The sequence below is a fragment of the Spinacia oleracea genome, chromosome 3, assembly GCF_020520425.1.
Source record: "Spinacia oleracea cultivar Varoflay chromosome 3, BTI_SOV_V1, whole genome shotgun sequence".
Lineage (NCBI taxonomy): Eukaryota > Viridiplantae > Streptophyta > Magnoliopsida > Caryophyllales > Amaranthaceae > Spinacia > Spinacia oleracea.
Window position 1 is genome coordinate 134,194,040 of NC_079489.1, and position 12,831 is coordinate 134,206,870.

At 36.7% G+C, this 12,831-nt stretch overlaps 3 protein-coding genes and 1 long non-coding RNA gene across 5 annotated transcripts; 3 read left to right on the plus strand and 1 right to left on the minus strand.

Annotated features, from left to right (window-relative positions):
• Positions 1 to 371: 371 nt before the first annotated feature.
• On the plus strand, positions 372 to 4,062 carry LOC110791060 (uncharacterized). Its single transcript, XM_021995823.2, has 3 exons — positions 372 to 826; positions 2,356 to 3,110; positions 3,191 to 4,062. Exons 1-3 carry the CDS (start codon positions 539 to 541, stop codon positions 3,735 to 3,737), a joined length of 1,590 nt encoding a protein of 529 aa, XP_021851515.1. The 5' UTR covers positions 372 to 538; the 3' UTR covers positions 3,738 to 4,062.
• A 224-nt stretch (positions 4,063 to 4,286) lies between these two features.
• On the minus strand, positions 4,287 to 6,076 carry LOC130470530 (uncharacterized). The gene is made up of 2 exons (XR_008931109.1): positions 5,940 to 6,076; positions 4,287 to 5,475 (listed from the first exon to the last, which is right to left on the minus strand). It is a non-coding gene; the product is annotated as an uncharacterized lncRNA (long non-coding RNA).
• Positions 4,939 to 11,881, plus strand: LOC110791059 (uncharacterized). 2 transcript variants are annotated; one of them, XM_056840816.1, is made up of 4 exons: positions 4,939 to 5,365; positions 5,891 to 6,642; positions 6,888 to 7,378; positions 11,652 to 11,881. In XM_056840816.1, exons 1-3 carry the CDS (start codon positions 5,078 to 5,080, stop codon positions 7,366 to 7,368), a joined length of 1,521 nt encoding a protein of 506 aa, XP_056696794.1. In that variant the 5' UTR covers positions 4,939 to 5,077; the 3' UTR covers positions 7,369 to 7,378; positions 11,652 to 11,881. The 2 variants fall into 2 exon arrangements, with proteins under 2 accessions (XP_056696794.1, XP_021851514.1); XM_021995822.2 differs by lacking the exon at positions 11,652 to 11,881 and having other exon boundaries at positions 5,074 to 5,365; positions 6,888 to 7,764.
• Positions 9,231 to 10,797, plus strand: LOC110791058 (uncharacterized). The gene has a single exon (XM_021995821.2). The coding sequence runs from the start codon at positions 9,452 to 9,454 to the stop codon at positions 10,673 to 10,675; it is 1,224 nt and encodes a 407-aa protein (XP_021851513.1). The 5' UTR covers positions 9,231 to 9,451; the 3' UTR covers positions 10,676 to 10,797.
• Positions 11,882 to 12,831: the final 950 nt, after the last annotated feature.

Genomic DNA, 12,831 nt, shown 5'->3' on the forward strand with positions numbered 1-12,831 from the left:
TAATCCAACGATTACGTAATCAACCCACCCCACGCCCGCGAACCGCATTCCCAAGAGCCCAAGGCCCACGACCTGAGCCCGGCCAGGTGCACGCTCATGTGTTATGTGTCCACCCACCACTCTCACAATTTCTTAAACAAGAGTTACATCCATTCCTCAATTAATAAACAAAGAGAACATGAGTTTTTCATGTGGGACTCTATATTTTTCACACTATTTTTTCCTTTGTGTTTCCCAATGAGAATTGCCAACACTTTTTCGTGTCGGATCGGTCCTCGAGTCGGCCTGGCCCGCAACCCTCTTCACACCTAGTAGTAAGGAAGTTGGGTCAAAATTCACAATTTCCTAAACGACTGCCGTGGATGGGGTCCAATACTCCAATCTAAAAGACAAGTTGAACTTTGAGTCAACAAAACAAACTTACCTTCTTCTCTTTCCTCTTCCACCACCACCACCTTTTCCTGTTTTCCTAACTTACAAGTTTGAAGAACTGCACAAACTAAACGACTTTCCTGACACGAAAACCCAGAAAAATAAAATGAGATCAGAGACAATAACACTGGTGCTGGTGAACTTAGCAGGAATCATGGAGAGAGCAGATGAGTCACTGCTACCTGGAGTATACAAAGAAGTTGGAGCAGCACTTCATACAGACCCGACTGGGCTGGGCTCATTGACCCTTTTCAGATCCATTGTTCAAGCCTCTTGTTACCCACTTGCTGCTTACCTTGCTATCCGCCATAATCGGGCTCATGTCATTGCTCTCGGCGCTTTTCTTTGGTCTGCTGCTACTTTCCTCGTCGCTTTCTCCTCCACCTTTTTCCAGGTCTCTGTCTTTCCTCTGTTTTTATTCTTCTTTGTGTTAAGTTTCTCGCAAATGAGATCATTTACACATGTTCACATGTTCACTATACACCAAAGAACAAGTGCAAGTTTATAGGCTTTGTTTTTCTGGTTTAGTTTCTCTTCTGTCTGAATTTGCATAGATCTAACTCACGTTGACTTTACTCAATATATCATATTCTGAGCTAAATTTACTTTCTTTACTGTTCTGATCAACCGTTACTCACTTACTGTTCCATTGATTTTATACAGTCGAAATGTGTTATTACTAATTAAAACTTTATGAGATGAATATGATTGTATGAGAATAATTTTTGAGACGAATAAAACAGTAACATATTTTATTTTTCTTGGTAAGGTAGGAATTTTATTGAAAAGAAAGGTCTAAGTACAAGGGTGTAGAGGGCATACCCTCACCTAAGGGTAAAGAACGGCTTGTTTGGCAACCGATCATAAACGTGTCAACGGAAATGAATTTGCACGTAAATTTACAAGGAAAATAAACATTTATTTCTATGGTAATGTTAGTTAACTCAAAATTTCTCTTTTTCATAAATTTCCATTACAGTCTGTTACCATTTGAAGAGCGATATTGGGTGAGAATGCAAATTTTTGAAGGAAAACACCTTGTTTGAGATAAGTTTCATTATAATGTTATTCCAACCATTTATTAGCGGATTCAAACGGGCCGTTGAAGCATACTTTCTAGGAAGGGCTTCCTCCCCTTAGTCTCCCTTAAAACTGTTTAACACAAAACAAATAATACCTTCTTGTCAAAAAAAAAAAAAAAAAAAAACAATACCTCTTAGTTTGGATAAGAAGAAAATTGTCAATTGCTACCTACGTCTTTAGTGACTTTACGAATTATTACCTATCTGGTTAGAAGTTGTCAATTACTACCTAGATGTTCAGTTATTGTTGTCAATTGCTAGTTTGCTACCGTAGCCCATATTTGTCCATCCCCTTTTCCTTCCCTTCCTTTTTTTTCTATCTGTTATCCAAACACATCGACATCGTACATCACCGAATTACAAAAGAGATACCAACCACAACCCACATTTAACAGAGACAGGTAATCAATGCACTTGACTTTTGTGGTCACCTCGAACTTCACTAGTTTAACAACCGCCTCAACAGTATCAATTGACCTACAAATTTGTTACTATGATGTTCAGCAAAATTGAAGGTCAAATTTAGATGAAAAGTCTCTTTTATCTTGCAGTGGAGGACTGGAGGTACAATTATTATGAATATGGATTTACATTACATGAAGTTTTTACTCTTCATTTCCTACGTGACGTTTCCTAGTCGAGTCCAAGTGATGCAAGTTAAATGTACACTTAATGTACATAGTGATCATGTTCTGAGGGATGATACCCTTATTTGGGGCATTGTACTTGTAAGATGCTGGAAAACTAATTCCCTGAACTTTTGCTATTTATGGACAGCTCTCATAACCCAATTGCTGGAACTCTATTATGAATCTTCTGAGTTGTGATTGATGCTGATTAGGTGGCAGTGTCAAGGGCATTGAATGGTATTGGACTTGCTATTGTTATACCTTCAGTACAGTCCCTCGTTGCAGACTCCACTGATGACAGTAACCGTGGCACAGCATTTGGGTGGTTACATCTCACAAGTGGCCTTGGCACAATCCTCGGAAACATCTGTTCTGTCTTAATAGCCTCAACATCCTTCATGGGAATCCCTGGTTGGAGGATCGCTTTTCATTTGGTCGGGATAGTCAGTGTTATAGTTGGCATTTTAGTGCGTCTTTTTGCCAATGATCCTCGCTTTTCAGATAAGAGTGAAAAGTCTAAACATGAAATAAAACCACGCGTATCCTTTTTGGAAGAAATGAAGGATCTGTTACAGGAAACAAAATCAGTTGTTCGAATTCCTTCTTTTCAGGTATTTGTTGCTCAGGGTGTGGCTGGTTCATTTCCATGGTCAGCATTGTCATTTACACCTATGTGGTTAGAGCTTATTGGCTTCTCACACAAGACTACCGCGTTACTTATAACCATATTTGCTGTTACTGGTTCTTTGGGAGGTTTTCTTGGAGGTAGAATGGGGGATATCCTTTCAAGACGTTTGCCTAATTCTGGAAGAATCATTTTGTCTCAGATAAGCTCTGGTTCTGCTATTCCATTAGCAGCAATTCTATTATTAGGTTTACCTGATAATCCTTCTACTGCCTTCTGGCACGGTTTAGTTTTCTGTGTTATGGGACTCGTCATAACTTGGAATGGAGCTGCCACTAACAAGTATGCCCTTTTACTCATTTAGGCCTCTTTTTGAACTTTCTGTATTTGTCTGAATATAACTGACGGTTATGGTTGATCAGCCCAATATTTGCAGAAATAGTACCTGAGAAACAACGAACAAGTATATATGCATTGGATCGTTCTTTCGAGACAATACTAGCCTCATTTGCACCCCCAATAGTTGGAATCCTGGCTCAGCATGTTTATGGGTATAAGCCAGCTGCAATAGGATCATCGGACGCTGCAGCAATTGAAACAGACAGAGAAAACGGTAAATCACTTGCCAAGGCGCTATACACAGCAATTGGAATTCCTTTTACAGTTTGCTGCTTCATCTACTCCTTCCTTTACTGCACATACCCTAGAGATAGAGACCGAGCAAAGATGCAAGCTCTCATAGCATCAGAGATACAGTTAATGGAAGATGATGCTTCTCCTATCATAGCAGAAGAGTCCCCACTACGATTTTCAGAATCAGATGATCCGAGTTCCAGAGATAAAAGCATCATTAATATCCAACACGGAGGTGATGGGGGTCTTGAATTTGATGAAAATGAACAAAAGACCCTTCTTCAACCCCAGGTAGTACCTTTGTCAGATTCTAGAAAAACAATGTCATACGTATAAGACCGTCTTTTTTCTTTCAAAGGAGCTTTTCTTACTCAGAAATATATATACATGTCACTTGAGATTACCCATTTTATAAGGGTGTTGCAATACAGGAAGCATTGTTTCTCTAAAGACTTCAGCCTATGCACATAGAAAGTTAATACTGCAGATTTATGATCCTTCTGACGAAAAAATCTGTACCTATTTACTTAGCAGAAAGTTGGCTTCTCCCATAACAATGCCACACACCTAATGACAATTTTTGTAATCGCTTGCTCTCTATAAGGAGGGATATAATATACTTTGAAAAAAAATTCCTAATTCTGGAAGAATTGTTCGATCAGACTCAGATTAGCTCTACCATACAGATAATGAAGGGTGGTATTTCTGCTGCAAGAGAAGAAGTGTCCCCTCACTTCAATTTTCAGAATCAGATGAGAATTTGATGTGTTACTAGATTCCAATGTGAAGGAGATGAAGGTCTGAAATCCGTGGACTATGGACCGTGGTGCACCAAAAGAACATATGTGTATAAGCAAAAGAACATGACACTACAGCGAAAGAACCTGCGATATAATATTTCACTTTTTTGTTATAAAAATAATAATATTATTTTACTATTTATAAAAAACCTGTCGGCCAAATATACATATGTAAGATCTGTTCAAGCTTTAAGCTTTATCTTGTTAGAAAACATAGATGAGCAAATAAACAAACGTACAGCTTAATCTGCTTATAGAAAACAATTAACATTAAGTCATTAACCATCCCTAGGCTCCTAAACAAGCAATATGGAATATTTTCACGTGTTAACGCGATCATCCAGTTTAGTAATAGTACTGGACTACTAGAGTTATAATCCGCTGAATGACAGCATGAGGCAATGAGCTCTTTTTTCAGATACAATGCTTTATTTTATACACCACTGGTTCTATGTCAATTAAACTAATGCTTAATTTCGGTTTAAGTACCGGATTTTTGGGAGTAAGTAACTTCAATTCAACGCGATTTCTGTTCTTTCTGTTACTGCAATATATATATAAATAACACAAAAAAAAAAAGGCAACTTTATGTTGTCTAGGGCCTATGACTCCAACTTGGGAAGAAGATATTCCGTGCTCCTACCAAAGCCAGAAGGACCATAATAGTGATTTTTCATACTGCAACCCCAATAAACCCGAAATACCCCTGTAATTTCTCTGGATGCTCGCAACATCCTGTCGAGTTGGCAATTGGCAGCCCTCGTTACAGTCTTACTTGTTACAGACAGTAGAATTGCTGTAAATTTTTTTAAAAAAAAAAGACAATAAAACAGGAAAACGTATTCTTCCTCCCCTGGCAAAAGAGGAAAAGAAGAAATGAGTCCAGAGACAGTAACACTTCTGCTTGTAAATATAGCAGGAATACTAGAAAGAGCAGACGAGTCATTACTCCCAGGTGTATACAAAGAAGTGGGAGCAGCCCTTAATATTGATCCCACAGGTCTTGGTTCCCTCACACTCTTCAGATGCATAGTTCAGTCTTCTTGCTACCCTCTTGCTGCTTACCTTGCCACCCGCCATGATCGAACCTTTGTCATCGCTATTGGTGCGTATCTTTGGGCTGCTGCCACCTTTCTTGTCGCCTTCTCCTCCACCTTCTTCCAGGTCTTCCTCTTTACCCTCCTTAATTGCTGTTTAGTTTAATTATAATAGTACTACTTCTGAAATTTTTGTGGGTTTGTTGATGGCGTTGACTTTTTTCTTCTTCATTATTTCTGTTGCATTGCATAGAATAGTTCTCTGACACTCTGATTATACTACTTATAATTGTGAAATGCAATGCATTTAGAGAATACAGATGTGCTTATAGTTTGTGTTCTTATTAAATTGTTCTAAAATCTTAATTAATCCAGATTAGCCCTATTAACAAGATTGTCCCAATTTGGATTATACACCCATTGTGCACACTGATGAACACTCATTGAACATTTAATGAACATGGAGAATGATTTCAAAGTACATGTACAAGTGAAATATTTAAACTATATGTTCTTTGGATTTGAATTATATGTTCATCTACTATATGTTCTTTGTATTTGAATTATATGTTCATTTAAAAACAGGGTGCATAAACCATATTTGAAAAATTGCTGAATGTAATAATTAATCTCAGGTTTTCTGATTTATTAGGTAGCAGTATCAAGAGCATTGAATGGAGTAGGACTAGCCATTGTAATACCTGCAATTCAGTCCCTTGTTGCAGACTCCACAGAAGAGAGCACCCGAGGCATGGCCTTTGGATGGTTGCAACTAACAGGAAACATGGGCGCCATCCTAGGAAGTATTTGCTCCGTAATGATAGCCTCAACATCATTCATGGGAATCCCAGGATGGAGGCTAGCCTTCCATTTAGTTGGGATCATAAGCGTTGCAGTTGGCATTTTAGTCCAACTATTTGCTAATGATTCTCGCTTTGCAAATAAGCCCAGGAGTGAGTGTGTAATTACAAACACCCCCTTCTGCTCAGAACTTAAGGAGGTACTATTAGAAGCGAAATCTGTTATCCGAATTCCATCTTTTCAGATAATTGTTGCTCAAGGTGTAGCTGGAACGTTTCCTTGGTCAGGGTTATCCTCTTTCGCGCCCATGTGGTTGGAGCTTATCGGCTTCTCACATGAAACTACCGCGTTCCTCATAACCATGTATGTGGTTGGCAATTCTCTTGGAGGTTTATTTGGTGGGAAAATGGGGGATATCCTTTCTAAAAGATTGCCTAATTGTGGGAGAATCATTCTGTCTCAGATAAGTTCAGGGTCTGCAATTCCTTTGGCAGCAATTCTATTTTTAGGATTACCAAATGATCCTTCTAGTTCTTTTAAGTATGGTTTGGTCTTGTTCATCATGGGACTCACCACTTCATGGAATGCTCCTGCCACAAACAAGTATGTTTTCATTTGCCATTTCACAGTTTCTTTCTGTCAGAGAACCAACTCAACCAAAAGCTTAAGCTGATGGTTGAAATACCAAGATTAGATTTGAACCCGTGACCTTTGTGTCACGCTGGCTTTGATACTATGTCAGAGGACCAACTCAACCAAAAACTTAAGCTGATGGTTGAAACCCCAAGATTAGTTTTATACTCTATCACTTCCTCAACTGATTGTTTGTTCATTGCAATTTTGTCAAGTCCAATATTTGCAGAAATAGTACCTGAGAAACATCGAACGAGCATCTACGCATTAGATTGTTCCTTTGAGTCGATACTCAATTCGTTTGCTCCGCCTCTAGTTGGTATACTGGCTCAGCATGTTTACGGCTACAAGCCAATCCCAGAAGGATCATCAGAGTCTGCAGTGATAGAAACTGACAGGGAGAATGCTACCGCGCTTGCAAAAGCTCTTAACATCAACTTCACAATCACAATGACAGTCTGCTGCGCCATCTACTCCTTCCTTTACTGCACTTATCCAAGAGACAGAGAACGGGCAAGGATGCAGAGTTTAGTAGAATCCGAATCACAGCTAATGGAGGGCACTAGTCATTCCTACAAGCTTCCATTTTCAAAACTAGAAAAGCAAGATGTTGAAGATGAAACAGTTATGACAGCTGAATATGAAGGTGACAAAAATGATGAAAAGAGTCTTCTAGCAACCCAGGTACATGTATGACTATGATCAGGTAAAGTGCAAATATACATCAGTAAGCTAAGCTAATTTTAGAGTACTAATTCTAGGCCTATGAATGGTTGAATTTCACAAGTTAAGGTCTGAGCTTCAGGCTAAGTGATCAAGTGGAGTAATATTTATCATTGTGCTAACTCACAACTCACAAGTAAAGAATCTTGCATGGTTTAATCTATCAAGTGGAGCAAAACTTATCATGACGGGCCTTACGGCCTACTTGGTAGGCGGTAATGAATCTTGCAGGGTTTAATTTATCAAGTGGAGTAAACTTATCATTACGGCCTATTTGGTAGGCGGTAATGAATCTTGTAGGGTTTAATTGTTTAAAGATCATCGTTAAGAAATGAAATGTGAAAATGGTTCTCTTCTTTTTATTATTCATACCCTTTGAGTAGCTCCCTTCAACTTGCTGTCGTATCACATGTGCTTTCATTTAATGTACTCCTGCAAATCTGCAATCCTGTTATTTCAATTACGTTGTATGATAATTTGGACCTATCTATCAAACCAGATCTTTACCAAAGTATGGAGTACTGAACAATAATAACACTAATAAGTTTACTTAAAAGTCAACATAATGAGCTATTGGTGTTTTCCCACACTCACCAGTCAACACCGCCTTAATTATGATCCGTTTGTTTGACTGTCTACAGTGTACAAATGTACAATACTTGTTTATTAGTGTCTACTTTCCATTTTCATTACCAGATGCAACTTTGGTGTTGGAACACTTTAAAATTTAAATCAAAAGTTCTCACTCCCTTGCTAATTTAGACTAGGCTCATAGCTTATTCGCCGACATTGATTTACCATCACTTTTGATCACAAGTTTAAACAATAGACATTAACTCAACTCTTAAGAGAAAAAAATCACTAGGGTGTGTTTTGTTTTGTTACGAGAGGCTTGTAGAAAAAAGAGCCTTGTGATGTGAATTTCAAAAATCTAATGAGAGTATTTATTTACGAGATATTTGGAAGAGAATTTTAGTATCAGAACTAATTTTAATCTCAATGTATGAACTTTTTACATTAGATGTTTGAATAAGGTTGTCATTTTATGTAAATATCCTTAATAGTCATTTTGCATATTTCCTCTGTTTCGAAAATATCGCACCATTTGTTTTTTACACTATTCGCATTACGATTTTGGTCATTTTTTGCGATTCGTAGGTAAGAAAGTTTTAGTCATTTGGGGTCATGTAAGATTCCTATCGATATATATTTTCTAAATATAACTTTTTTATAATTTTTACTTGCATACGATTTGAGATATTAAGAGTCAAAGTAATGGTTATATGAGTAAAAGTCAACCATGGTGCGATATTTCCGGAACGGAGGAAATATAAAAAAATTAGCGGTAACCCTTAATTTACCAAATACTATATCAACTAACTAGTCAAACTAACTGATACAACCTGTTACTCCGTAGATCGATAAACAAATATACGGTGTATACGATAAGCTCTTGTAAATTATTATGTGGCTTACTAAACCCCGCCCTAGTATTACTCACATCTCTATATTACCGCCCTATTAAATGACCCAACTATCCTTTTTATATTTCTTCAATCTTTTACACTTTGTACCCCATTTTCATTAACATATAATCAAATAAATAATTATTACTCCACATTTTTCCAAATTCAACATTAAATTACAAAAAACAATCACAAATAAAAATTGACAATTTTTTTTTTTTTAACATGGAGACTTCCACGGTATGAGCTTCTACCGTAATAGAGACTTCTTTTATTTGAGCTCCTTCCATGATATGAGCTCAAATAGGAGAAAGGTTGAATCAAATATGAGCTAAATAATAACCTACTTTAGAGAAGGGAACCTGTAGATTTAAGATTAGACTGCACTAACCATAAAACCGCGTATCTTTGCAGCTCCTGTGATTCACTACCATGTGTGAGTGTGTGTCCCCATCTCACCTCCTTTGTGCATTTAAATCATTGCCCTTCTTTCTCTCTCCTCTTTCCCTACTTGCTTAAATCCACCCTATTTCCGATCATTCACTCCTTCTTCCCCACACCCTTCTTTCTCTCTCCCTCCATTTTTAATTATGGCTCCACTTCCTCTGTTTTTCAGGTTCACCTTTTACTTCCTACTATTTGCTTCTTCTCTTTTTGCCTCTTCTTACTCTCATCGAATCTTCCTGTCTAGACGAAACTTACTTGATACTAATAGTAAAAAAAACCAAACTAAACTTATCAAACCTTCTTCTTCTTCTTCCTCCTCTAAAAACCAGACCATTTCTTCGAGTAATAGTAATTCTTCCAAGAAAAACCAAACCAAATTAGCTAAACCCATTTCAAAAACGTCCTCCAAAAATGTCGGTGCTCCTCCTAATACCGTCGGTAAACCCAAGGTTAATTCAACCAAGTCGTCAGATCCACTCAAATCCAAATCAATTACGAAGAACAAAACTAAATCTTCTCCATCGTCTACCCCGACTACCAAATTACCCTCGTCTGATACTAAAAGTGATCAGAATCAGAAACAGAAACAGAAACAGAAACTGAAATCTCCTTCGCCACCGACATGGATGCAAAGCCAAGACGATGACAACGACACAGACTACGATTTCATGGCGGAATTCAGAGATCTTTCAAACAAATTCCACCAAACATTCATCCCAGATATGCACAGATTCTCAACGACCTCCAAAATGTACATAACAAAAGCCAATAAAGAAATCACCCAAAGCTTCATCAAGCCTTATGTGAGTAAACAATACCATTCCTCAGCATCAACAGCTATCTCCTTCGCATTCATCATTGTCCCATTTTTACTAGTCTCTCTCCTTTTTAACCGCATCACCGCGTATTTCTCTCTCCAAAAACTCCTCATTTTTATCCAGATTTACCTCTCCATTTACTTCTCAATCCTGTGTTTCTCCAGTTTAATTACTGGGTTGGAGCCACTGCGGTTTTTTTACGCTACTTCGCAGTCCACCTATGTTTGGTTGCAAGTGTTGCAGACCCTTGGATACGTCATGTATTTGTTGATGTTGTTGATGTATCTTATACTTGTGTTCTCTACTGAGTCTGGGTTGGGCCAGAAGTTTTTGGGCTTGGCCCAAACTTTTGTGGGCTTTGCGGTTGGGTTTCATTATTACATGACGGTGTTTCATCGTGTGGTGTTGCATCTGCCGCCTAAAACCAATTGGAAAGTTCATGGGATCTATGCCACGTGTTTTCTTGTTATTTGTCTGCTCGCTCGTGCTGATAGAACAAAGAAGGCTTATCATGACGAAGAGGGTGTCGAAGAAGGCAAAATTAACTAGAAACTAGAAAGTTACAATTACACCCTTTTGTTATTTCCTAATTTTTTTTTCATACTCATATAGTCATATAGTAATTGAAAAGCGAGGGAAAGAAAGAAAATAAAATTCGCTTTTTTCTCGCTTTTTTTTTTTGCTATTATAAATTATTTAAGCTTTTTAGTAGTAAGATCCTACAATTGTACTTAGATCATATTTTTGCTAGTTGTATTGTATTGACAAAATAGTTTACTTCCTTCAAAATAAAAATAAAAAAGTTACGCGTTAAGAGAACTTTAAAAATTTGATGATTAAGATGTATGAAGTATTTCATAATGACAGAATCTAAGAAAGATTTGAAGTTAGATCTTAGACATCAAAGTATCACCTTTCCAAACTTCAATTCACTAATAAAGATACTTCTAAACTATGTCATGGATTCCAAACCTGAAACATATGTTGTATCATTGTATGTAAACCAAAAAAAAAGGCTATTAGGTGTATATGTGGCTTTATTATTAAATTCTTTATGAATTATGTGCTTCACAAAATAGTATGAGTAAATATTAGAGTACTAAATAACATGTCAGATTGTAAAACTTATTCATAATTTATTACGGAGAAATTTTATTTGGTTGTAATTGTTTATATTACTCTAGCTTGATTCTTGAATGATATATTGCCGACATTATGTTGCGGATGTAAAAACTAAAAAGTTTATGTTGTTTTTTTTTTTATGTCAATGAATGTAATTTCGCAAAGTTAATTGAGAAAAGTAGTTATTATATCAATTTAGCTAATCAAATGCTAGTACGTAGTACGTTACTAGTGAGTAGTATTTTTTTGCTTAACTCCAAATTACTTGTTATGGATTTAACTACTACGTATATATGGAAAAACAGTATTGTAATCTCTTGTGTACATGCATTCTAATTATTCGACTTTTGTAATCTAGGGTTCAAATATATTACTCCGTACTATTTTTTGTTTTCTTTTTCAGGTAAAAATAAGGGACTCTACTGAACCAGCACCTCGCATAGGTTAACCAGTCCAGCTACGCAAGTCATCGCTTGAGTCGCTCTCAAACATTTTTGCAGCTAATGGGGTTCGATCATGTGACCTCCAAGTCACAAGGTAAGTTTCCCACCAACTCCACCAACTTATGTTGGTACTCCGTACTACTCCCTCCGTCCCTTAATACTCGCACCGATTTGACCGGTGCGGAGTTTAAGACGGTTAAATTGACTTATTAATTTAATGGGTGTTAGTTGATAGTGGGGTATTTTTTTAATATAGTTAGTGGGAAATGGGTAAGGGGTGGGGAGTGGTGAGTGAGGGGTGTGGATTTTTAAATGATTTTTTGTAAGGAGTAGGGGTGTAGGTGGGTTAGTAGGTAAGTGTGAGAAATAATATAATATTGGTAAAAATTTCTATTTATAGAAGCGGTGCAAGTATTAAGGGACGACCCGAAAAAGAAAACGGTGCGAGTATTAAGGGGACGGAGGGAGTATTATATCCATTTTACAATACATACAATATTTTTTTTGTACGTATTCTAACATATACGCTTCTTTGGACATCAATATCACTAAATGTGTATGAGTAAAAATCATAAAAAGTTGATATTTAAAATCCTCGCATTGATACGAATTTAACAAAATTTCATTTGACGACTATATTTTTTCTTATACTTCTTCCATTTCAAAAAGTTCTTTACGCTTTGGAAAATGTGTCAAAAGTATAAAAACTTTGACCGTAAATTCTCACCATTATATACATCAAAACGTTACATGTAAGATCTTGTTAGATTGGTGTCGGGATGTATTTTCAGAATATCAAATTTTTATAATTTTTTCACATACGAAATTGGATATATTAGTAGTTAAATATTGCATTGGAATTCGTGCAAATAGTAACTGTAAAGATTTTTTTTGAAATGGAGGTAGTATAATGGTAAAAAAAAAATTATTAAAGCTAATTAATGAATAGTGTACAAATAAGAAATGATACATGTATTATTATGGAACGGATGCAGTATCAATTAAGAAAATGTAAGTTGTTCGTTATAAACTCTTAAAAACTATTACGGAGTACACTAATTGCTGGCTTGCTGCCTAACTTGTAATGAAATTCGCGCAAAATCCCATGCCAGTGTTACGACTTACGAGTCAATTTATGAT